The sequence below is a fragment of the Carex rostrata genome, chromosome 5, assembly GCF_964058835.1.
Source record: "Carex rostrata chromosome 5, lpCarRost1.2, whole genome shotgun sequence".
Taxonomy (NCBI): Eukaryota; Viridiplantae; Streptophyta; class Magnoliopsida; order Poales; family Cyperaceae; genus Carex; species Carex rostrata.
In genome coordinates this window covers 6222519-6246577 of record NC_135922.1, presented here as the reverse complement: position 1 = coordinate 6246577, position 24059 = coordinate 6222519, and the positions used below count along the sequence as shown (strand labels likewise).

Here is a 24059-nt window from a genome sequence, read left to right as displayed (position 1 = left end):
AATCCTTAAATTTATTTGCAACGGTGCCCGCTTGCAAATAATAACGACCAGCACAATAAAATAATGTAAACATAACCCTTAATTTTATTTGCAACGGTGCCCCTTGCAACTAGTGTGTGCTGATCGTCTAGGACTCATTTGCAAGCGCAATAGGAGACATTAGCAAGGGTAAGTATAAGACATTAGCAAGCGTGCTTATTTGCAAGGGCTGCCGTTGCAAATATATTAATTTATTCAGAAAAAATCAGAATCTCAATTTCTATTGCAAGGGCTCTTATTACGCTTGCTAAAACCACTTAGTACCGTTGCAATTACTGGGAATTCTAGTAGTGGCCTAACTAATAAAGATATTAAATTATACCTTATATAAAGTGACTGGTTTAGATGAACTTTGCCTCTCTCATACAATAAGAATAAGAATATATATGATATATGTGACTTCTCATGAAAAATAGACTTAAAAAAATAAGAATATATATATGATGTATGTGTTCTCATGAAGACTGAAAAAGTACATAGTTGTGCTTTATAGTTGAGAGTCAACTATTTAATAATCAGTCTAACTTTGATAAAAAAAAAATAATAAAAAAAATAAAGATAAAGCTATATAAAAATGACAAATAGATTAAAATGTGGAATATATACGTAAGATGAGGAGGGATCCAAACCGTTCAAACAGCGGTTTTCAAACCAGTTTAATAAATAGTAAAAAAATTTCAAAAAATGTAAAATTTGGTATCCAAGTAGATTTTAATATAGATTAAACATCTAACAGTTTGGATTTGTTGTTTGAACATCACACGGCTAAAAAAAGCCCCAGCAGCACCTTGGTTGAAATGTTGCTGGCAGCAATTTAGCCGGACCGTATATATATATATATATAGAGGTTGGCTATTCTACTTCCATAAGCATATAGCCACATATGCTTATAACTTAATTTTGCGTTTCCAATGTCCAAACGACCGATCCGAACCGTTCCTCTTGTTCTCCATATTAATATGTGCTTGGAGACCAAATTTTACAGTTTTCGGAATTTTTTTACTATTTAGTAAGCCACTTTGAAAATCGCTGATCCGATGGTCCAGAAATTTTTACTGTTTTTTACTGTTCACAGCAAAACAGCAATTTTCAAAAATACTTAATAAATAGTAAAAAAATTCCAAAAAATATAAAATTTGATCTCCAAGCACATTTCAATATGGATTAAACATCTAACGGTTTGGATCGGTCATTTGGACATTAGAAACGCAAAAATGAGTTATAAGCATATGTGGCCATATGCTTATGGAAGTAGAATAGCCAACCTATATATATATATATATATATATTAAAATGTTCTTGCAAATCAAATTTTACATTTTTTTGAATTTTTGTACTATTTATTAAGTACTTTACAAAATCATTGTTTTCAATTCATTGAATTTGTGTATCCATTTTAATAAATAGTAAAAAAATTCAAAAAAAATATAAAATTTGATATGGCAATACATTTTAATATATTCACAATGTTGAACGGATTGAATCAACTGTTTGAACTTTTAAAATGTAAAATGTAATCCTGTGTCTCTTTGTAACAAAGAGTGTAAGTAGATCTCTCCTCATTTAAGATATTGACATACATATAAATAGATTATCTGTTTCGAATCCGACTCAATTCAAATTCAAATAAAACAGTTCCGGATAAATCGGATACAGATATCAATAAAACGGCGGGATTTGAATTCGGATAACTGCTTGTTAACTTTGTTGTTTTTTATATAAAGCCGTTCCCATTCTTTGTCTCTCACGGTTGGGACTAATAAAAAACACATTAAAACCGGACACACTCTTTTTCTCTATGCGGTTTTATAATTATTTCATCATTATTGTATTACAGCTGTCAATTGATAAAGTGATTAACTTTATAAAACTTTGATTATCTTCATTTCAATATGTTCTCATTGTGCTACGTATCACACACAATCCGGACAATTTATAAATGGCTCTATGGAGTACAAACAATTTAATTTGTATTATGCAATTTTAATTTGCATAAATTATGTATTATTTTTAAGTTATCGTTGAGAAAATTAATTATCAAAAATACTTTCCTGACATACTATTATTGTACCTCTATACATCCAAGAAAATGTAAATAATGAATAAATATGAGAAATTTTATTAATATAAATGAATTTTCTTATTTAAATTTTGTTAATCGTAGTTGTATCTTAAAGTTCATATGAGTCAATTATCTGACAATTATTCATTTCATATCTATATTCGAATTTGTATTTGGAGATTATTTGTTCCGTATCTGTATCTGTATCTGTTTAAGACGGATTTGATTTTAAATTTTGATATTCGTTTACTATCCGTATCCGTATTCGTATACGCTCGTTGAAAGGTGAATACAGATTTGGTATCAACATCATATGCTCTGAATCCGCTCCGTTTTCACCCCTACATGTATGTAATTTAAATAGTGAAAAAATAGGACAACCTCACTTTTTCATTTATATTTAAAATTTTAAAATTTAAATGTGAAATCCAAACGGTTGATATTATTCATTTTCACGAGAGATGCATTAATACAAAATTTTACAATTTTTGGAATTCATTTAATATATACTTGCTAGAAAAATACAAGTACATTAAATATCATTATTAATTGCTTCTTTATTTTTCATTAATATACAGTCATGTTTATATTATATGTTTACGTACCTTAAACAAAAAATATAGTAAAAGTACCATGTTAGATATAGGCAGAGGGAACTTTTGTTTAGGTGCAAGGCAGGTTATGGACTATGGAGTATTTGTGCGCATGTCAAGATCTACTTTAGGTTCGATGGGCTCGAGAATCATCCGATCCATTTTAGTATTTGTGCGCACATCAAGATTCGCTCACACGAATCTTAAAGCAGATCGGACGGCTCCGGAGCTCATCAGACCTACTATGTTCTCCAGGTTATGATTGTAAATGATTCGCTCACTTCAAATGTTTGTTTCACATGCATAATACAGAGCTGTGAAATTATGTGTACTCCAAACAATACAGTACAAACATTCACTAGGTAGTTCACAATCAACAAATTAATAATATACAGTCCAACAATTTATATCCTTACAAGTTGAATAGCATAATAAATGTGTCAAATAAAAGTTCATACACACAAAAAAATATTAAGCATTAAAGAAACAATAATATATATTTTTAGAACTACCTCACTAGATGTTATATCACATAACAACCACATCTAGGATCACAAAAACATCTACCAACCAGCATAACAGTTTTGCAAGGATCACTAAAGCAGAGATTAAAGAGAATTATACAAAACAGGCAAGCAAACAAACAACTAAAAGTTTTCACCCATAACTGTTCGGACACTTGGAAGCAGATACACTATCAAATCATGAACCACAATCATCAGAATCCAACTCAGAGTCGGTGGAACCGCCTGTAATTGATTCCACCTCATTAAGGAAAATATCATATCAATAAGTAATAAATTAATAAATAAGAAAGAAAGGAAATATTATTTAATTCGCTCCTTCCTATATAACTTTGCACATGTGCAAATTGCAATTTATCTCTAATTAGTATGGTTGGTACCACCCAAATTATCCCATAAAGTAATGCAATTTAGGTTCATCAGAATAGATATATACTTATCCTTTCAACTTTCAGTAATTATTGAAAAATTGGTTCTTCAAGAAACATAATTTATCCAAAAATTCTCGATTACTAACTTCAAAATGTTCAGGTTTGTAAACATAAATGTAATAAGAATAACAAGTGTATTTATTTAGCCAAGGGAAAGAACCATATATAGAAACAGAGCAATAAACAGATGCATGGAATTAAGAAAATTGCTTGAATGTCGTAAAGAATACCTTTTAAATGTGCAGCCTGTGCAAACTTGATTAACCTGAGAATTCTCATGCGGTCCTCACTTACTTGTTCCTCTGTCATTTCCTTTTCAACCCTCTCCACCAAAGTTCTGTCTGGAATACCCAATTCCAAAAGTTTAAGTTTAGGAAGGTACTCAATTCCTCGAGGAAGCTCCTTTACTCCAGGACATTCGAAAATGGATAGTTCTTCCAGGTTTGGCATTGCCCCTTTATTGATTTCAATGCCCTCAAGGTGGGGAGCTTCCCACACCTGAAGCTCTCGAAGCATAAGAAAGGACATCTCATGAAAGCACAATTCATTCCCTTCGTAGCATGCGAGAGCAAGGAATCTCAAGCTACGTATCTCTTGAAGACAAGAGAAAGAATTTTCGTCCAACCCACTATTGTACAAAAACAATTCTCTAATGCTATTATGATATTGTAGTGACCTGGAAAACTGAGGTACTGAAGTTCTTTCCACCTGCCCATTGAACACTATTTTAGATGCTGATGTATTGAGAGCTTGCAATTGCAGTACTTCCCCATATTTTGCCCGAACAAATAGATTCTCAAGATGACTGAATTTACTTGTAGCAGTAAAAAAGACCTCACAGTGTTCGCTTCTTATTTGTGAGATAGCTAACCTTGTTAACTTTGTTAAAGTTTCAAAATTTCTTACTATTTCATCAGTTGCTTTAATAAAACCTAAAACTCGTAAATTCTTTAGCTTCCATATCTGCTTTAGTGGCATTACTTCACCAAAAGGAGTAGGAGAAAAATACAGTACTCTCAGCCTTTGTAACTTTGTTAACTCATTTGGAAGTTCTGTAATTTTAGCTCCTTCAGCAGTCAAGAATTGTAAGTTTTGCAGCCTTCCAATTGATTTTGGGAGCTCTTTTATTCCAGTATGATCCAACCCCAAATAATGCAGGTTGAATAAGTTATATACCTCTTCTGGTAATTTTTCAATAGAGGTGCCTTCTAAATCCAAAACACGTAACAATTTGGAAGATCTTAGCATTATGGAGAGCGAGTTGAGACTGATTTTATCACTGAAGGTAAATATTGAACGAAGAGAGTATTCGTTGTTGCTTGCACTTTCAAGATGACAATTTTGAATAGACACTCGGCGTAGTCTGCCTCTAGGTGAGTGTGTTGAACTTCCATAAACCACAAAAAAATCTTCCTCCTCTGATTTTGAAACAACCATGCTATGTATAATATCGTGCAAGCTACACATTCTTACTCTTTCAACCACATCTCTCATATGTACTTGCAACAAACACCGACTAACAAGTTCATTCAGGTAGTCCTCTGCTACTTCTTCATGTGTTCTTCTTCCACTTGTCTCAACAAATCCCTCTGCAATCCACTGTTTGGTCAGATAAAATGCATTGATATAGTGATCTTCTTGATAAATGCCACAGTAAAGCAAGCAATTTTTGAGATTACCAGAAAGATCTGCAAAGCTTAGTCGTAAAATCCTATTTACGTGTTCGATATTCGGATTATGTGCTAGTTCATGCTGAAGGTCTTCCCACATTCTCTTCCATTCCCTCTCTGTTTGTTCCTTGCATGCCATAACGCCTCCTATGGCTAAAATAGCAAGAGGAAGGCCCTCACACTTTTCTACAATTTTTCTCGCCCACAGAGTTAATTCTTCTGGGCAAGTGTTGGTATTGTTTTTCTTAAATGCTGTTTTACAAAAGAGATCCCATGAATGGTGTTCCTTAAGTGGGATAACCTTCATGATTTGTTTCTCTGGGGCCAATAATGCTACATCTTGATTCCTTGTTGTTAAAATGATTCGGGCAGCAGTACCTTCTGGGAGTATTACCCTTATGAAACGCCATACATCGGGGGTCCACACATCATCTATGATGAGTAAATACCTTTTATTGTGCAAATAGTTTTGAATTATTGGAACCAAACTTAGAAAATCCTTGGTCTCAATACCATCAATGTTAATTCCATTTGGGTCCTCTCTATGCAATGCCTTCAACATCTTTCTCAATAATTGATCCCTTTCCCAGATCTGAGATACTGTGATCCAAGCACATCCACCAAATGATTTTTTTACAGTTTTATAAACATGAGTAACAAGAGTGGTCTTTCCCACCCCACCCATCCCCCACACCGAAATTACATGGTTTTCACTTTCTTCATCACTCAACATGTCCATAAGCTTTTTCTTATTTTCATCAATTCCTGTAAGATCTCCTTCCATTTTAAAATGTTCATATTCTGCTGTTCTCCATCGCCCACTTTCTTGGGGTTCTCCTCTTTTTACAATACCACTGGTGTCATATCGGTTCTTTCTATTTTGGATATTCTTAAGTCTAGTTTTTATCTTTCTGAGATTTCTAGTGAGCGTGTACCAAGTCTTGACATGCACGACTCTCTTGACAGTTTTCGCTACAAACCCTCTGTTCTGCTCATTAAGCTTGTAAGTGAACTGATCTACAATATCTTCAATATCAAAAGCAACCCTTCTTATTTCCTGGATGAATTTTTTTATGTTAGCAGCTGTCTCACTAAATCTCTCTGCTTCATGTAGGAACCCTTGGATGGTCTCTAATTCTTCCTGGATATCTTTCATCTCATCGAAGAAGTTATGCATAGCGCATGCTTCGCTATTTAGGAATGAGCAAGTAGTTTTGACTGGTTCAACCACTAAAGCAGAACCAATTTTTTGGAGCAAAGAACCCACCACAGCTTCAGCCATCACGTGTCTCTTCAACTTTTACCGAACTTGAAGGTTAAATTCACTGCAGATTCACTCTATCATGTCAATCATATCTGTATAGTAAAATGGAATTTTTTGTTCAAAAATTTGTTTTTCACTTGAATTAGTAATGGAATGTAGCAAAATTCAATTGAATTAGGACCTCAACCAACTGAATCCAACTGATATCGAATTTTTACTGATACAAAAAGGTATACAAAATGGTATATCAATTTTACTGATACCGAATTTTCTCTGCTTTTTTATTTCCATTTTCCAATTTTTTTTTGTCTTAATAAACGAAATGTTTAGGGAACTAATCAATGAGGATTAAATCGTGGATGTTACTAAAGAAGGTATATGGCCTATTGAAGCCCAATCATACATTTTATTCTAATCTTCTCCTTGGCACAAAACGGGCTCTTCTCAGTCAGAAAGGCCTATCATCACCTGAGAACTATGGGAGCGGTCTCCTCATCAATGGCATCCTCATCCTTATCTCAGATATCAAAGCAACTCTGGAGCTACATTTGGGAGAAAGGAGATGCCCTACCTATGGTTCTGAAAATTGGAATCGGAATCGTAATCAGTTATTTGACTATGGAATTGGAATCGGACGAATCGGTCGGAACCGAATGAATTGGATCGAAAACTCGGATTTTTTTAACAGAAACACGTTTTATATTAAATTTGTCAAATAACCCACTCCAAAACTCATAATAATTATATTTGGAAGGGTAACAATCAAATTTACAGTATTACTTATAAAATTAATATTTATCTAATTTAACAATTAAATAGACTATTCATAAAATAATAATAAAACTTCATAAATTAAAAAAACAAATAAAATGTTTAATTTTAACTTTTACATTTTCATACTTTATTTTGTATGCATTAATTTATCTTCATAGAAAATATTTTATTTCTTAAATAATTAATATTTATTTTGCTTAAATAAAAATAAAAAATAAATAAAATAAATTACTATTGTCAACAACTATATTCACCGTTTACTTTAGTCAAATAAAATAATAATAAAATAAATCATTGTTTATTTAATAACAGAATCAATATTGAATTAAATAGGGCAGCATTCATTAATAACAAATTGGTATAAACGAAAATATAGCATTAAGTGCTGAATATGACATTTTATCCATTTGTATTCTGCTCCTAAAAAATATTTTATAACCAATCTGGACATGGTCCATCGTAAACCATGTCATGTCTTTAAAACAAAGCAGTACAGCATACTTACACCAAGTTTATACACTATTTTATAAGAATTCAATCTCCTTCGTTTTGAGTCACGATTTCCCCAAATCATTTCTCCTGTCGTTGCTAAAAATCTAAAATTGGTCGGATTGAATTACCGAAACAATGTACTTTTGCTCTAGAAAGAAGAGAATTGAGTGAAAATTCGGTCATTGTTTCAATTTAGCCTCAATTTTATCGATTTTCTGTACATAATTTATATAGCCGATTTAACTCGGAAAAAATCGGATCGTCCCCGGCCGATTCCGGTCTGAGAGAGCATGCTGGCTGTCGAGCTCTCTGACAATCAGAACACATGATTCGGAGCTCTCTGACGATCAACGAAATCATAGGTTGGATTTGTGCGAATACCTCACACGTACAATGGACTGAATTTGTCACTGGTATGTGGGCGATTTGGCGTGTCAGGAATGACAGAGCCTACCAGGGGAAACAACCGTGCAGAGAGGCATTTGCAAAATACCAGGCTATGATTCGGAGCGAAACCATGATAGCGGCATCAGCAAAAGGAAAGGGGTGAGCTGAGCAAATAGAACTGGGAATGCCAGCAGTGGGGGGGTGGTGGATCTCGATTCACTAACGGGTCCAGTATGCTGGGTTGATGGATCTTGGAAGGAAGAATGGTTTGGGGGTTTGGGGTATGTGATAACAAAAGGTACTACACTGCTGGCATACAGATCAGCATCAACAAAGGCATGTTCACCATTACAGGCAGAGGCTCTGGCTTTGCAGCAAGCCTGGAAATACGTTATCTCATTTGGGAGAACAACAGTGCCTTTTCCTATCTGACTGCCAGCTTCTGGTATCTGCGTGTAACAGCCTAATACCCCCAACTGAAGTGGACTGGAGAGCCCATAAGGAACTTGTTGAAAATAAATAGAATAAGTGTTGAAAATAATAAATAGGATTAGATAGGATTAGGGACTCGATTAGCCTCAGCGGACCCTTTTTTAGGGTATAATCATCATAGGCTAAATTAAGGCAATAAAGGGAGCAACTAATTATAAAGTTACTCAACCTTTTTTTCTTTACAGAAAAGTTACCGTTACTTTTCTTTCCAACAGTCATTTTTCACTTTTGACCATATAAATACCCATTGTAACAACTCAGCAAAGGAGATAATACACATAATTTTTCTCTTAATTCTACTATCTCATAATTCCTGAAAATCATCAGAACTGTTTGAGTTGTGGAAATTATTTAAGCAGCATGATGGGTTCCAATGTGCAAAGGTGGATAGATCTCTAAACTGTGAGGCAGACAGGTTGGCGCGAGAAGGAAGAATGAATTGGTGGGATTTTACCGGTTTTACTTACCCAATTATGAGTACGAAAGAATAGGAACTAGGAATCAGATTTTACTGGTTTTACAGATTTTACAGGTTTTACTTACCCTTCGCAAGGTCTTGTTTCGTTGCATAGCCACTTGGCTCAAGATCAGAAAACATGAAGGGGGCCTTTTTGCAAATTTTCCAAAACATAGGTGTTGAAATGGAAGATGACTAATGGAGTTCATATGTCAATTCCCTCTGGGCCATATGACGATGTCTAAATGACTCGGTTTATGGGAAAGGCAGCCTATATTTGAAACCTATCTTAGCCATCTAATTCTAAACTCCATCAATTGGGGAATGAATATTAGGGGCTGCAAGGAAACTCCTCAATAGAAGGTCTCACCAGAAAACAACGATGTCCAGTTTGGAAAGAAGCAATTCCTATATCTGCTTCATGGATGGATTGTGCGGAGAAGGGTGAATTGGTGGAATAGGACTTCACATTCATCACAAAAGGGTAATAACTGGTTTACACTTTACAGATTGCTAAGTGTACAGGTGTGTTGTCCCTTACAAATCGAGGCTATAACACACAAGGAATCAGTGATGTTGGCCCTAGAGCTAGGCATAACTCAATGCTCCTTCTATAAAGATAATCTCAGACTGGTAAATGACTGTTCCAGTTAGCATCCACCAACTGATGTTAATTAGAGGGCTCAGAAGGAGATTTGGAAATCACTCAGACAAAACCATAATCTGATATGTCTCCATATGCAAAGAAGGCAGTGCGACTATAGACAACTAGAAAATCTTTTTTTTTTTTTTAAAACCTTCGTAAAAACTGCGAAGTTGTGAGGGGGAATTGAACTCTCGACCTTTGGGTACAACAACTCTAGGACTTTTTCCTAGCTAATTGTTTTACCTCCTCTTTGGGTACAACAACTCTAAGACTTTTTCCTAGCCAATTACTCAGACAAAACCATAATTTGATGTCTCCATATGCAAAGAAGGCAGTGCAACCATATGTATACTATTACTCACATTTTTATAGTTCCGAAGTTTTATTGAGTTTTGGAGATCAAAATGTTGTATTGTGTTGACTTGAAATCTGTAGATTGTTCTATAATGTTAATAAACAACAAAATTCTAAAATTACCTATTTGACATCCTCTAGAATAAATCTTCCATTGTGAAGTTTCTACCTCATTTGATAAATTTACTTCACTAACTGAATTGTAGAGATCCAGTACACGTCTTTCAAAAAAAATCTTTCCAGCAAAATTGGAGAGTTATGTCGTAGCTCTCTTTTGCCTCCTAATATCTAGTTTATTTATTTTCTTGTCACTCATGAACTAAATCAGTGCGGTGTCAAATTCATGAATTTTTTTTTAAATGTTGATGTCTAAGCAAATATTGCTTATTATCACCAAATTATCTAATGTTGTAGAACAAAATTCAAAATAAATAAATATAGGATGAAAAGAATACCTCAATAGGTAGCTGAAGAAAGAGCAGTATGCAAGGATGAGTGGGGACCTTCAGATTTCTGTTGTTGAGAATAATTGAATCAGTGACGAATAAATAGACTGAATAATGTGATGAGTAAATTAATTGAAAAATATTCTTGATTCATAGATTTTGTTTTTTGGCTCAATTCGAGGAGGTAATTCGAAAAGATATTAGAATATGTTCAGCAATTGCAAGCATAGCAATTTTGCCATTTATTACATATTTTAAAAGCCATCATTAGTTGTTATCTGTTCAAATCATGCTGAAATTTAAGAGTTTACATTTTATTAATTTTTTCACTATGAATCAAAATGTACAAATTAATTATGCTGAAATTTTTCACAGTACAGCTCTTCCTACATTTAATTTATTTCTTGATTATCTGAAAGGTACAAACCTCAAACTTTGTGATAGGAGACATAAATCCCAGTTCAGAAAAGAAACAACTCAAGCAAATATAATGTTAAGCCATAATGTTTTCAACATATGTTACTAAAAAAAATGTAAATGTCTTTCAGTGAGTGAAACTAACCGTTGAGGATTAAATCGTGGATGCAAATGAAGGACAGGGTGACTTCTAGTTACTTGTTATTGATCTTGGCGAAATTGATTGAGAAAAATTGTGCATTTTGATTAGATTTGGAACAATCTTACAGCTATAAAGACAAACTTCTTTCAATGCATGTTACAAAATATATATATAGAGAGAGAGAGAGTGTAAGGTTACGCTATTTCGCGAATTAAACGAGCTATTTTAATTCGTGCTCATATCTCTAGTTTCGAACTCCAAATAACCGATCCAAACCGTTAGATGTTTAATCTATATTAAAATGTGCTTGGAGACCAAATTTTATATTTTTTGGAATTTTTTTACTATTTATTAAGATGGTTTGAAAATCGCTGTTTTTATTAAAATTCTGCACCACTAAAACAGCAATTTTCAAACCATTTTAATAAATAGTAAAAAATTCCAAAAAATATAAAATTTGGTCTCCAAGCACATTTTAATATAGATTAAACAGTTAATGGTTTGAATTAGCTATTTGAAGTTCGAAACTAGAGATATGAGTACGAATTAAAATAGCTCGTTTAATTCGCGAAGTACCATAACCTTACTCTATATATTTTTGAGCAAGTGAAATGACACTGTTAGTGTGTTTTACTATGAATTAATCATTAGAAATTAACACTGAAGAAATTTAATTATAGAAAGGGTAGTAGCGTACAAACCTGAAACTTTGCGCGCCGTTGGAAGAAATCCCAATTCAGTTTAAGCAAACACAAATCACTGATGATCAAAATCATTGCATGTAAAATTCATTAAAAAAAATTGGAATGTTGATGTTTAAGCACAAAAATATATTATCGCCTATTATCACCGAAGTATCAAACAATTTGAATTAAGTGTTACAAAATTCTAAACCCTAAAATAATGCAAAGAGCATCACAGGAGGCAGAAAACCAATTAAGCTCAAGCAAACACAACTACTCAATGATGACCTAAATGGGAACTACAATTGCTCGACTTTCTGGAGAAGTTAACGACATTAAGGGAACCTTTGTTGCAGTGGGTCACTTGGAGTTTGGGAAATGGGGAATCATGTATGGCCGTGGCAGAGCCTTGGTTCCAAGGGGTGGTTGTCTGTCGGCCGCAATGTGAAGGGTGAAGACAACTATATATAAAGGACCTGGTGAATCCCAATACTGGTACATGGGAGATAGAGAAGCTAATAGAGTTGCATGGTTATGTTACGAGCATGGAAATTGTCGCAAACATAATATACCACCTAGACCAGATGTGGGGAGGATAGGTTCATAACTTCATATTCATACATTCAACCAATGTGGTTTATTCGGTAAAGAAGGTATATGGCCTATTGAAGCAAACGAAGCAACAGCCGATGCAGAAGGAAAAAAAGTTGTGGGACATGATTTGGCATAGGGGAGAATTGTACCCAAGGGTTCTACTCTTCATATGGAAATTGATACACAATGGGGTACCACGGGAAAATTCTACAACGCAGGTTCCCGGCACTACTAGAATTTCCGCTTTTTTCAAGGGTAGCATCTGTATTTTCAAGGGTAAGAAGGGCCCTTGGAAATAAAATCGAGTTTGCTGACACATTTAACTATTTTCAACAGTAGGCCCTTGGAAATAGTAGCGCATGGAAATCTCTGATGCCAACCCTTGAAAATGCTTGTTATCCACCCTTAGAAATACTTTTGCACGACCCATGACCCGCTAAACAGAACGAATACTATATTTTATTGATAGCTCATATTATTTTCAAGGGACTACCCTTGGAAATGTTTTGGTAAGTCTGTTTATATTATTTTATAGTGGGGCTCATGGAAATGCTGGAGCAAAATACTCTTAGAAATATTTTGTTGATTCAGTTTATATTATTTTATGCTGAGGCCCATGAAAATGCTGGAGCACACTCTTGGAAATGTTTTATTGATTCAATTTATATTATTTTATAGTTAGATATAATATTTTCATGAGGCTACCGTTGAAAAAGTTTAGCTTCTAGAGACAGAAACAATCTTGTTTATTTGAGATGCCCCTTTGAATGATAAAAATAATAAATCACAACAATAAAACTAGTACAATAAACACCCACAATTCCAATTAATACTAAATTATATAAAAAGATTACTAAATAACACAATAATGATATCATATTATCCAAGTATCATATTTACAAAATCAAAGTATCTCATTAGTCAACACACAATTTCTATGATCAGTAAAAATCTAATCAGTATAAAAAATCCAGCTACAATTTCTCTCAAAACAAGAAAAGTGTAAAAAAATCCACCTACAATTTTTCTTTGTAATATGATCATTTGTCAATTTCCTTGTATGCTTCCATCTCTAATTACTAGACTAAGAGGCAAAAAAGAAGAAGCAATATCAGCTCTCTTTTTTTTTTTTAATAAAATGAGGTTATGGAATTATTTATAAGCCTATACATTTTATCTTAACATAAACTTAAAACTAATACCAGTACAAAAAAAAACTGAAATTATTTACAAGGAGAACAACACTGCGATAAAAATACAGAATGACAATATCCACTGGAGCACTGTGTTCCAAATATCCCAACAAAAAAAATTGCCTTATAAATAATTATACTTATAAAAAATCAAACTTAGGAAATAAATGTCAAGCCATTATCAGGTTTGTAAAGATTAAATTGTCTTAAATTATTGCAAACTTAGAATAATCATGGAATTGGAAAATATAAGGTAGCTTTGTATGTCCAGTATATAAATAGTTATCATCTTTATAGAAAAAACCTGATGACACAATCAACTTAAATAAACAACTTAATATCAAGTAATGTTTAGTGCCAGACACTTGATCTTGTCTCTCTTGCCACTTCTTTAATTTTTTTCTTGTTTCATGTATCTGCAATCAAGTGAGGCATCTTATCTTAGATGATAATATGAACATCTTCATAATTGAATAAAAACAAAAAAAATTACACAAGATCAATCATACAAATGCATACATTAAATTTATGTCGTAAATAATAATTCTATGTACAAGTACGAACTGGTACAGACCAACCTTTTAGTCAAAAGTATTTGTTATTATGTGTTGCTGTTATATCGAAATATAAACCACAAATTCCAGACTGTAACCAGATCAGACCAGTTCTAATTCATCGTTTTTTGTGTAATCTTGCCATCAATAAAAGCACATTATAATAATCCAAGGAAATTTTGTCTAATACTCCGTAGAGATCAGTAAGAATTCAGAAAAATGTCAGGGAAGGAATTACCTTGTAGAGATCCAAGACAATGTTGTCAAGGGAATCTTGGGCCTGATCAGAGCAGCGATTTATGAGAGACTTGATGGCATCGATTGCTTCTTCAGCTCGATTATGCTATTTCATCACTATGGCCATATCTTTTAACGCAATGTCGACCCGATCTCTTTCATTTATTGCCGCCCAAAATAGCACTATTGCTCGGTTTGATCCTTGTCTACCAGCTGAAAAATTGAAATTAAGAATTTGTTAGAACTGAATTTTTTTTATTAATGAATACAAAAGAACTTCAAGAAGGAGAATCATACCACAACTTATTCAATAAACACCATATAAGCCACTCTATCAGACCTATAAGACAGATTCGAAAGTATCTTAAAGAAAGACTAATTCTTGAAAATTTTAAGTGAAATTAGGATCCTAAATTTTTATGGAAGGATTTTTTTACCTGCATACATATATTGATCAAGTTTCTATTGAGATACGCACATGACAGATCAATAGGCATGAACAATAAAATGATCATTTTTCTTATTACATCTTACAAATGCTTTAATTAGTGCATATAATATATTTGAACTGCACTATAAAGGTTTTTTTTGAAGTACATAATAAGCAATGCTGAGGCATAACTAAACTATTCAATTTCAAATTTCCTTGCTCCGAAAAAAGAGTATAAAGATGCTATTTAGATTATCGAATTTTAATTCACATCAGGCTTTTTTCTTTTAGATGGTACATTGAATCTTCATCTGTCTCAAGAATGCACTGTGAATCACTTACAGATGCCGCCGTAACGACCCATCCCAATCAAATTCTCAGCATAACAACTGAATTGCGATCCTTTCCTTTATGTGCGCATAAAAAAAAGGAACCTAATAGTGAACTTTTAAATATTTCAAGTAAGATGCAATTTCAACTTACCACCATTATACAGCAATTATAGTCTGGTCATAGAGATAAACACAAACACATGATGAAATCACTAAATCAAGTACATGCAACTATATGTCTGATTGAGAAAAAAGATAACCATGTCCAACTAGAGAGAGATCCAAATAACAAAATAATATCTGCAGGTTATGTGCCAGACATAATCCTCATGATATAAAAACTGAGTCACATTTTTTTATTTTAAGAAACAAGAAGGATTTCAACGGCAATACCGGCCCCAACAAATTGGGTATCATTCAAGTACTGATTGTACTATGACTTGGTATAATTGGTAAGGATGACATCAGATACCAACCTTGGAACACAGGCCGGCATGACCTGTGCATCTTGTGTCACAGTGACATTGAGGTGACAGTGAGAAGGGTAGGAAGGATAATTTGGGAATTGTTGTTCAATACCTGGTACAGTTTCATCACCAGTTGAGTTGGTACATGGTACAAGGCTGACCCTTGAATTGCTTTGCTAATTGCTCAGCCAAGCAACAAGCATTTGAATTTTCGGTTAGGGTTGTGAGGTTGAGAAAATAAAAATAGCTATATTTTAATTAAGTACAATCAGCCCAAAGAGATAAAATAGACGTTTCTGATTACTGAACAAGGTTTTGATCAAGTTTGGATTAAAAACCATTTTGTCCAGATTAGACAAAAAAAGAAGCACAATTGGGCTATCATGCCTTTTCATTGAAACAGATGCTCTTGCTACTGCCAAATTAGGAAAATTAGGCAAAATAGGCTATATTAGGCAAATTAAGTTCATTTTAGAGTGAGTCTAGTGACATTTGCTACAGCCATAGGCAAATTAGGCATTTGGAGAGATTTGCTACAATAACAGAACCTAGAAAAGAGAATTCTACTGCCAAATTAAGCATCATAGTAAAAATTGAACAAGTTTTCCCCAATTTGCAACCCTTTGCTACGGACTAAACACACCATTGAACGAGTTCCTCTCAAAATTAACAAAGATAAACAAAAATATATTCAGTGCAACATAACATACCAGTTTACTGTCGATCGATAGAGAGACGACCAAGACTAGGACTTTATTCCGCTCCTGTGAAAAGCCGTCGGCGTTAGGGTTTATCTTTTTGGTTTTGGTAGAGAAAAGAGTGAGGGGCGACGCTAGAATAAATGAAATTTCTCGCTTCAATTTCTCCCCAATCGCAGTAGCAGCAACTAATATATGAAATTGCCCAACAATTAATTGCCAATTTTAATGTATCAATTCCTTGTTTTTCATTAACACAGATCCGATATTGTAAAGAATTTACCAAAGAATATCACAATAATTTAAAAAAATAAAACAGAAAATAATTACCCCAAATCCTTGGTTAACCCAATTGTCCCAATTTCTGCACATTTCCCATTTAAACGGACATGTAGACATGGAGAAGGAACGGCGGAGTTAACCATGGAGAAGGAACGGCGGAGTTGGAGTTGGGTATGGAGAAATCGAGGCCGACATGGAGAAGGAATAGCGGCGGCGGGACTTGACAGGGTAGGTTGGGATCTAGACAGTGAGCACTGGAGAAGAAGGGATCGGGGTTGGCGTTGGAGAAGGGGCTCGGATCTGTTTTCTTACAGAGTTGAGAGAGAGAGAGAGTAGAGCAGAAAGGTTTCAATTTGGTTTTGCAAAAAAATGCCCAAGTCCTCAGGTAGAAGAACTCTCTGTGTATCAACTCTCTCTGTATGGCATATTTGCGTTCTTACTCGTGAATTCATATCACCTGAGGTAACATAATTTTTCCATTTTAGATTGGAGCCGTCTGATCAGATTTCGCATAAATATTGAAAGATCCATTGCATTTCACCTAGAATGGATCTAAACAGAAATATTATGTTACAGTAGAGAATATTGAATCCCTTGTACAGCTTCTAGAATGGAGATATCCTTTGAAATCAGGACTCTTCATCACCCATCGGACGGGTCTGATTTGCAAATATATAAATTAGATAATAATTGTACAGCAAATAATATGAAATTTTTTTGAAAAATATTATGTATATTTTTTTATAGCTTCTATGACGAAATCATACTTATAAATGTCAAATTTATAGAATTTCATCATTATTTCTCTTAAAATTGAGTCAATATTTATGGACCGTTCATTTTTACATAAGTAATTGACGGTCGATTTGAAACAAAATGATTTTAAATTTATTTTGAAATGATCAAGACAAAATATTGAACATAACCAACATAAAACTTATGAAGTTTGATCACGTATGAGCTTCGATCCGACGTGAAGTGTTTATAGCCATTCGATATTGCAATATTCCGTCAACTTGATGGATGTGTAAATGAAAATAAAATTTCATCAAATTTTGCTATGATAAAATAAATCCAGTTCATTTTCATTTCAACGGTTCCGATCGATCAACAGACGATACAATCCCGTGAGTCTTCATTAACTCACGTAGCAAGAGTTTATGTTTCATAGAACATAAACTCTTGCTTCATGAGTTCATGAAGATGTACGGGAACGTATCGTCCGTTGGTCGATCCGAACCATTGATTATGTTCAATATTTTCCCTTGATCATTTCATAATAAATTTGGACCCATTTCATTTCAAATCAACCGTTTATCGCTCACGTGAAAATAAATGGTCCACAAATATTAGCACATGATGAAAGAGAAAATAGTGATGCTATTCTATAAAATTGAAATTATAAATATAATTTGACTATAAAAATCGTAACAAATTTGAAAATATATATTTTATATTTTTTCATATTATTTATTGTGTATGCATTACCTAAATTTATTTTGTTTCATTTCATAATATCTTTTTAAAAAGTTGGTTATACACATGTAAATCATAATTTTTTTTTCACTATTAAAAAAATCTTGCAAAATTTTTTTATTTAATATCTTGCAAAAAATTTATTTTGAAGCCATTTCAATTTATAAATCAATTCAACTAAAATTAAAATACAAAATATACTCAAATTTGTATTGGCTGTCTAATGTTTTCAAAAAGCCAGAATAGATTCTTTCTTTCATAGGAACAGAGCAATTTAGACTATAAACAGCGCATCAAATATATCAATTGAAGACTGCTCTTATGTTTACTGTGCTGCACGAAGCTAAAACTGATCTGTCCGGATCCGAAATTTTTTTCCTTCCCTCCTCCGACGCCTGATACATTCACTGAATAGCTGTGGGTATTCTATAAGGTAATATAATATTTCTGTTTAAATCCAACCTTAGACGATGCACATGCTTCTTTAATATTTGTGCATAATAATGATCAGACGGTTTCGATCTAAAAGCAAATATCATGTTACCTCAGAGCATATGAATTCGTTTCTTTTCTCAAATCTCAATATGATAATCTCTCCTCTCGTTTTTTTTTCACTTCCCGCCCTAAAATTTCACTATCCCGCTCTCCCATTTTCACTTTCCTCCCGAAATTTCATTATCCCGCCGCTCTCCTCGCTTTATCCAAGTCCATTAGAACTTTCGTCTAGGGTTTAACTAGTCTTCCTCTTACAGCCGCACCCAGTTACTCACCCTTTGACTCTCAACCTCAGGACTTCATCGTTCTCGATCTCCTCCTCTCCGCTCATCAGATCTAAGGCTTCTCCCTTCAATCTTTCTGCCCATCGGATCGACGCATCTTCCTTCAGGTCAGCAAATCTCTCAAATCTCAACCTCACCGCTCTTTTTTACTAAACCAATCCAATCCAATCAAATTTCGTTTCATGCCATCTAATTAGCTTTTACATATGCTTTATGTTTCTCAAAATTTGGAACCTATTCATTGCTCACCTTCATGCTTTCTGTTAAATCTGAACTTTTCACTGATTTTGGTAGAAATATGGTTAGATTTTGACTTGTTTGTGCTCCAATCAGACTATATAGTACTGATTCATTTTGAATTTTGATTTCTTTTATCCACATTTCTAATTCAAGCCTCTTCTTTCTACTGTGGTCTAAACTAAACTAAACTAGGTAAATTTTATTAGCTAAAGTTCGACTGTTATTCCACTTCCAGATCTAGTATACAAAATTCCTGCACAATACATTTTATAATTTAACCCCTTCTAATTGGCATTTAAGATTGAGATTTATCTTCTCTCCTATTATACAAATTTCCCCTTTTATTATCTTACAAAGTTGAAATGATCTCATTTAACTGATTTTGCTAAAAAAGTTGAAATGAGCGACTAATATAAGTTTCTTACAATATTCTTCCATTTTATTTTCTTTTTATTTAGGCAAGTGTGTGTGGGTGTGTACATTAATAGAAACATCTAATAATTAATTCTAGTAATTTGTGTTCTGATTAATAACTGAATGGGGTGCCCCTAGGTGTGTGGGAGGTGTGTTTGTTCTGATTAATAACTGAATGGGGTGCCCCTATTTTTCATGGCCTGGTAAGATTTTTTATTCATGGCCTCTTTTAAGTGAAGCCGATCTCCCTATATCTATATTTAACTTATTTCTGTTCATTTATAGATGTTAACTTGGCAAATTACATGTAGGGAGAGGCACTGGTTATGGGCTATGATGATATGGGGTATGTTCCTGAAAACTAGATTCAATAGCATATTTTCATTATGGTAATTAAACTCTCTGTACTTGTTTCTGTAGGTATGAACTATGGAAACCGTACTTGAGGTCAATGATGGAAGCTGATATGAGAGCTATTAGCATGGGCACCAAAACCAAATCCCAAGTTCTTGAGGCTTGTTTGCAACAGATGAAAGCTTGTTTTCTTGATGTATTCTTGACAGTTACAAATACCTAAAACTGCCCTTATTTTTTATTTTATTTTGAAATTTTTTTAGTTTTCAGGCAAAAGTGAACAAAGCAAAACTTTTAGATGCCATGCAAGTGTTTTTCCAGAGGTATTAACTCCTTCTTTCTTTTTTTTCCTCTATCGAAAGAGCATAATTACATTATTGTAATGGTACCAACACAAACCAACTGATGTTGTACCTGCATGGATAATAATATCAGGTTTGTAACATTGTATTGTCTATCTGTTTTTCTTTTCTTCTTTCTTATTGTATGGTGTTGTGACTGGTAGAAGACCCAGCTCGTACTAATAATTGATATACGCAAATCATACCTAACCTTTTAATTTACCATGTGATTTTCAGATCAAATAGACCTCAAGGTGGAGATGTCAACCAAGGTGCCGCAGTGCGTCCATGTGGTGCATGCCCTGAATTTGACATGGCATTAAGACGAACACCAGTACGTTATAGTTTTTTTTTTTTCCAAAAACTTCTTTAGGCAAGTAACATAGTAACTTTTAAATAGTTTTAACATTTATGTCTTTATATTATATAAAACAGAATGGTGCCTTCATGGTTGGTTGCATGCGCTCCCATTGGTAAGTTCTCTTTTAATGTTCAATTTTCATTAATTTTTCATTTTACTTTTAGTTGCCTCATTCTTAAGACCTTTGTTTTAATAATCTACAAGGTGCATTTTACTGTGCACATTGAAAAAAACTACAGACCTTCATACAAATAGACTTGTGATTACTGGATGTAATTTTTGAAACATGATCTGAATATAGGCATTGCATTGTGGTTAGCTGCACGAGGTGCTAGAACGTAGATGGTGAGATCTATCAACTGTTAGAAATAGTACCAACCATCAACAAGAGTAAGCAAGCACATAATTGTTATTAACCTTGACTACTGCTCATTAATCCAACGACACAGCATTATAATTTGTTAATTTGTAGTTGGAAGGCAACACAAAAGTTCACATGGTTTAGAGTTCCATTAATTCTTGAAGGAAGAGCATAAAAACAAAGCTCTCCTGATAACCATGCATTTCATGTATTTGGAGTGATTGGTAGATAATTATTAAATGGAAATGTTTATGATGCAAAATGGGTACTAAAATGTTGGTGTGTGGCTGAAGCATAATTGGTGCATACTAACAGAGGTTTATTTTAAAATTCAAGGGGTTTAGAATATTTCTTGCATTAGTAAGTCACTGAGTTGTAAAAATAACATAGCTATACAACTTTTCATTAAAAAAAATTATTAAATGAAAGTACCCTTTTTTTCTAAAAAGATACAGGTGGAGTAACAAGATTTGTGAGTATCAAGCTCAAACTGGATAAGAGGTTGCAAGGAGTGAAGCCGCAATGATCCAATGGTGAGGGCAAAATGTTTTCATTGGTAAAATTGTACCAGTATATATTTATAAATTCTGAAAAAGCCAGAATTTTTTTGGAAATACTGTGTTGCAAGGTGTTGAATTTTTTTTTTGGAAATACTGTCTTTAATATTTCCAAGGGATAATATTTTTGGGTGTATAGCAATGTGCAAGTACACGGTGTTGTGTTGTAATGGGTTTTTGACATTTTTTGATACAATGTGTGTTGATTATGCTATGTTAATGCTTTATTCTTATTAAAAGGTTTATGCTTATTAAATGATTTATGATGTTTTTCTCAATGTGTTTTCTATCGATTTGTAAGATGTGTTCTCAGTTTGAATGGGAATTGGGAATTGTAAAGGAATACTGGGTTGGTACTGGGAGGATTGTCCAATGAAAGCATTCTGGTACCAAAAATAGGAGGCTAGTAATTCCAGGGGTATATCCATGAAAAAAATGCACGGGCCCATTCAAATAATATCGCCAATTTCTGACCAAGTGGGGCCCACTTTCGCTGGTCATGGATATGCTGGGGTGGGTCCCCCGTAAACTACCCTTGAAAATACTCAAGTGGGTCCCAGGGGTGTCACCCTTGGAAATGTTCAAGTGGGACCCATGTTCCCTCCCCTTGAAAATAATCTGGTAGGCTCCACGATGCTCCCCTTGAAAATAATGTAGACAGTGGCCAAATTTGAAAGTATTTTCAACGGTCCTTTTTTCCAAGGGTAGTCTCTTGAAAAAAGCTAGAAAAGAGTATTTTCAACGGTCCCCTTGAAAATACTGACTATTTCCAAGGAGGGTATTATCAACGGTAGTATTTTCAAGGGTAGCTCTTGAAAATGACGATTTTTGGGCTTTTTTCAAGGGTAATCTCTTGGAAAAAACCATTTTCGGGAGCATGAAAAAAGAGTGAATTCTAGTAGTGCGGAAACTGACCCAATCTGCTACATGTGTGGTCAAGGGGAATAGGATGTAGTGCACCGGACACACGGGTGCCCCTTCGCAAGGTCTTGTTTCGTTGCATGGCCACTTGGCTCAAGATCAGAAAACATGCAGGGGACCTTTTTGCAAATTTCCAAAAGGGTAATAACTGGTTTACACTTTACAGATTGCTAAGTGTACAGGTGTGTTGTCTCTTATAAATCGAGGCTATAACACACAAGGAATCAGTGATGTTGGTCCTGGAGCTAGGCATAACTCAATGCTCCTTCTATTCAGATAATCTCAGACTGGTAAATGACTGTTCCAGTTAGCATCCACCAACTGATGTTAATTAGAGGGCTCAGAAGGAGATAATGGTGATTTGGGAAATTACTCAGACAAAACCATAATCTGACATGTCTTCATATGCAAAGAAGTCAGTGCGACTATAGAGAACTAGAAAATCTGATATAAGGATAGTTGTGAGTGTTTCAGGATTTATATGCAAGGCTGTAATGACCTAAGGGTCTTTTTTGAAACAAAAAAAAGATGGCTTAGTTTGACATAGATCGGATTTTATGTTTGATTCTAGTCTCATTTTTTATTTGTTTTTAAATGATTTGATTAGATTTGTATTTAGGTTTGACTTGGTGTTGACTGAACCGCCGAGTTAATATTTAATGCGAGACCAGTAGAGTGCTCAAAGGAGTCGAGCTGACGTCGAGATTTGGTATTTAAAACAAAAAATTGTGGAGATTTTATATTTAAAAGAAATAAAGAAAATAAAGAAAAATAAAGGATTCAAAATAAAATAATTGGTAGAGGATTCAAAATAAATAAAGAAAATAATGTTTGAGAGTTGTGATTAATTAAACTAAAAGCAATCATTAGTAAAAATAGTGAGGATCATCATAATAAAATTTTGAAGAAAAACACCATAATAAAGTTCGAATGAATTAGGGCCCTCAACCTACGGAATCCAACTTGTTATGCAAATTTAATTAAGTTTACTACTCATGCTTGGCAGCCTGGTATACTAAAAGGGGTATTGTTTTTACTCATACGGAATTTGCTCTGTTTTATTTTATTTCCTTTATTTTTTTTTGGTCTTCATAAACAAAATGTTTAGGGATGGATACCAGTATAGTTGTACAAACGACCCAACATTAGGCATAGCATATCGATCTATGGTAACTAAAATTCATATATACTAATTAAACCTCATACAATATAACTGAAAAAGTTTGTAAATTACCTTGAGAGTTGTGAGTGACCAAAAGCATATTTGGAGACCAGCTAGAAAAGTAGTTGAAGCTCTTCTTTTCGTAGTGCTCCTCTGTATCTTATCCTCCATAGGTATCTTATCCACCCATGGTATTTGACGAAGTACAATTATTAAATTTAAGCCACTCAAATAACTGAACGGTTTGGATTAAACGATGTGTACTTTGACTTTTCCACCCTTACTTTCTTTGGTCTTCTTGCCTCGACGTAACACATTTTATATTGAAGTGTGAGTTCTTATACATATTTATTTTAAATTATGAGCGCATAGTTTTGACATATTAGAAGGACCTAGACTACAAGAGTGGGATAATATCCGCGAGAGTAAAGTA

General features: G+C 33.8%; 3 protein-coding genes and 2 long non-coding RNA genes across 9 annotated transcripts in view; 2 read left to right on the top strand and 3 right to left on the bottom strand.

The window, feature by feature from the left end:
* LOC144553937 (disease resistance protein RPM1-like) overlaps positions 1-6833 on the bottom strand; it is a 40285-nt gene extending 33452 nt beyond the window's left edge. The window contains exons 1-2 of one of the 3 annotated variants that reach the window (XM_078302111.1): positions 3880-6833; positions 3261-3443 (exon numbers count right to left, since the gene is read on the bottom strand). In XM_078302111.1, coding sequence (XP_078158237.1) covers positions 3397-3443; positions 3880-6601 — 2769 coding nt within the window. In that variant the 5' untranslated portion in view covers positions 6602-6833 and the 3' untranslated portion in view covers positions 3261-3396. Of the gene's footprint in view, positions 1-3260; positions 3460-3879 lie in introns of those variants that run through there. The other 2 variants (XM_078302113.1, XM_078302112.1) reach the window with 2 other exon arrangements.
* LOC144553944 (uncharacterized) overlaps positions 1-24059 on the top strand; it is a 68409-nt gene that overhangs the window by 5957 nt on the left and 38393 nt on the right. The gene's annotated exons all lie outside the window — the stretch shown is intronic.
* Positions 3226-24059, bottom strand: part of LOC144554389 (disease resistance protein RPM1-like) — a 58108-nt gene continuing 37274 nt past the window's right edge. Inside the window, exon 4 of the mRNA XM_078302709.1 lies at positions 3226-3361. The gene's annotated coding sequence lies outside the window, so the exon portion shown is untranslated. The remainder of the gene's footprint in view (positions 3362-24059) is intronic.
* LOC144553692 (uncharacterized) lies at positions 13792-23809 on the bottom strand. Of its 3 annotated transcripts, none has more exons than XR_013511442.1 (4): positions 23699-23758; positions 16391-16566; positions 14453-14664; positions 13792-14076 (listed from the first exon to the last, which is right to left on the bottom strand). It is a non-coding gene; the product is annotated as an uncharacterized LOC144553692 (long non-coding RNA). The 3 variants fall into 3 exon arrangements; XR_013511441.1 differs by lacking the exon at positions 23699-23758 and adding an exon at positions 16709-17895; XR_013511440.1 differs by lacking the exon at positions 16391-16566 and having other exon boundaries at positions 23699-23809.
* Positions 18222-23689, top strand: LOC144553691 (DNA topoisomerase 3-alpha-like). Its single transcript, XM_078301904.1, has 4 exons — positions 18222-19915; positions 19990-20119; positions 20194-20246; positions 20502-23689. The coding sequence occupies exons 1-4, from the start codon at positions 19896-19898 to the stop codon at positions 20635-20637; spliced, it is 339 nt and encodes a 112-aa protein (XP_078158030.1). The 5' UTR covers positions 18222-19895; the 3' UTR covers positions 20638-23689.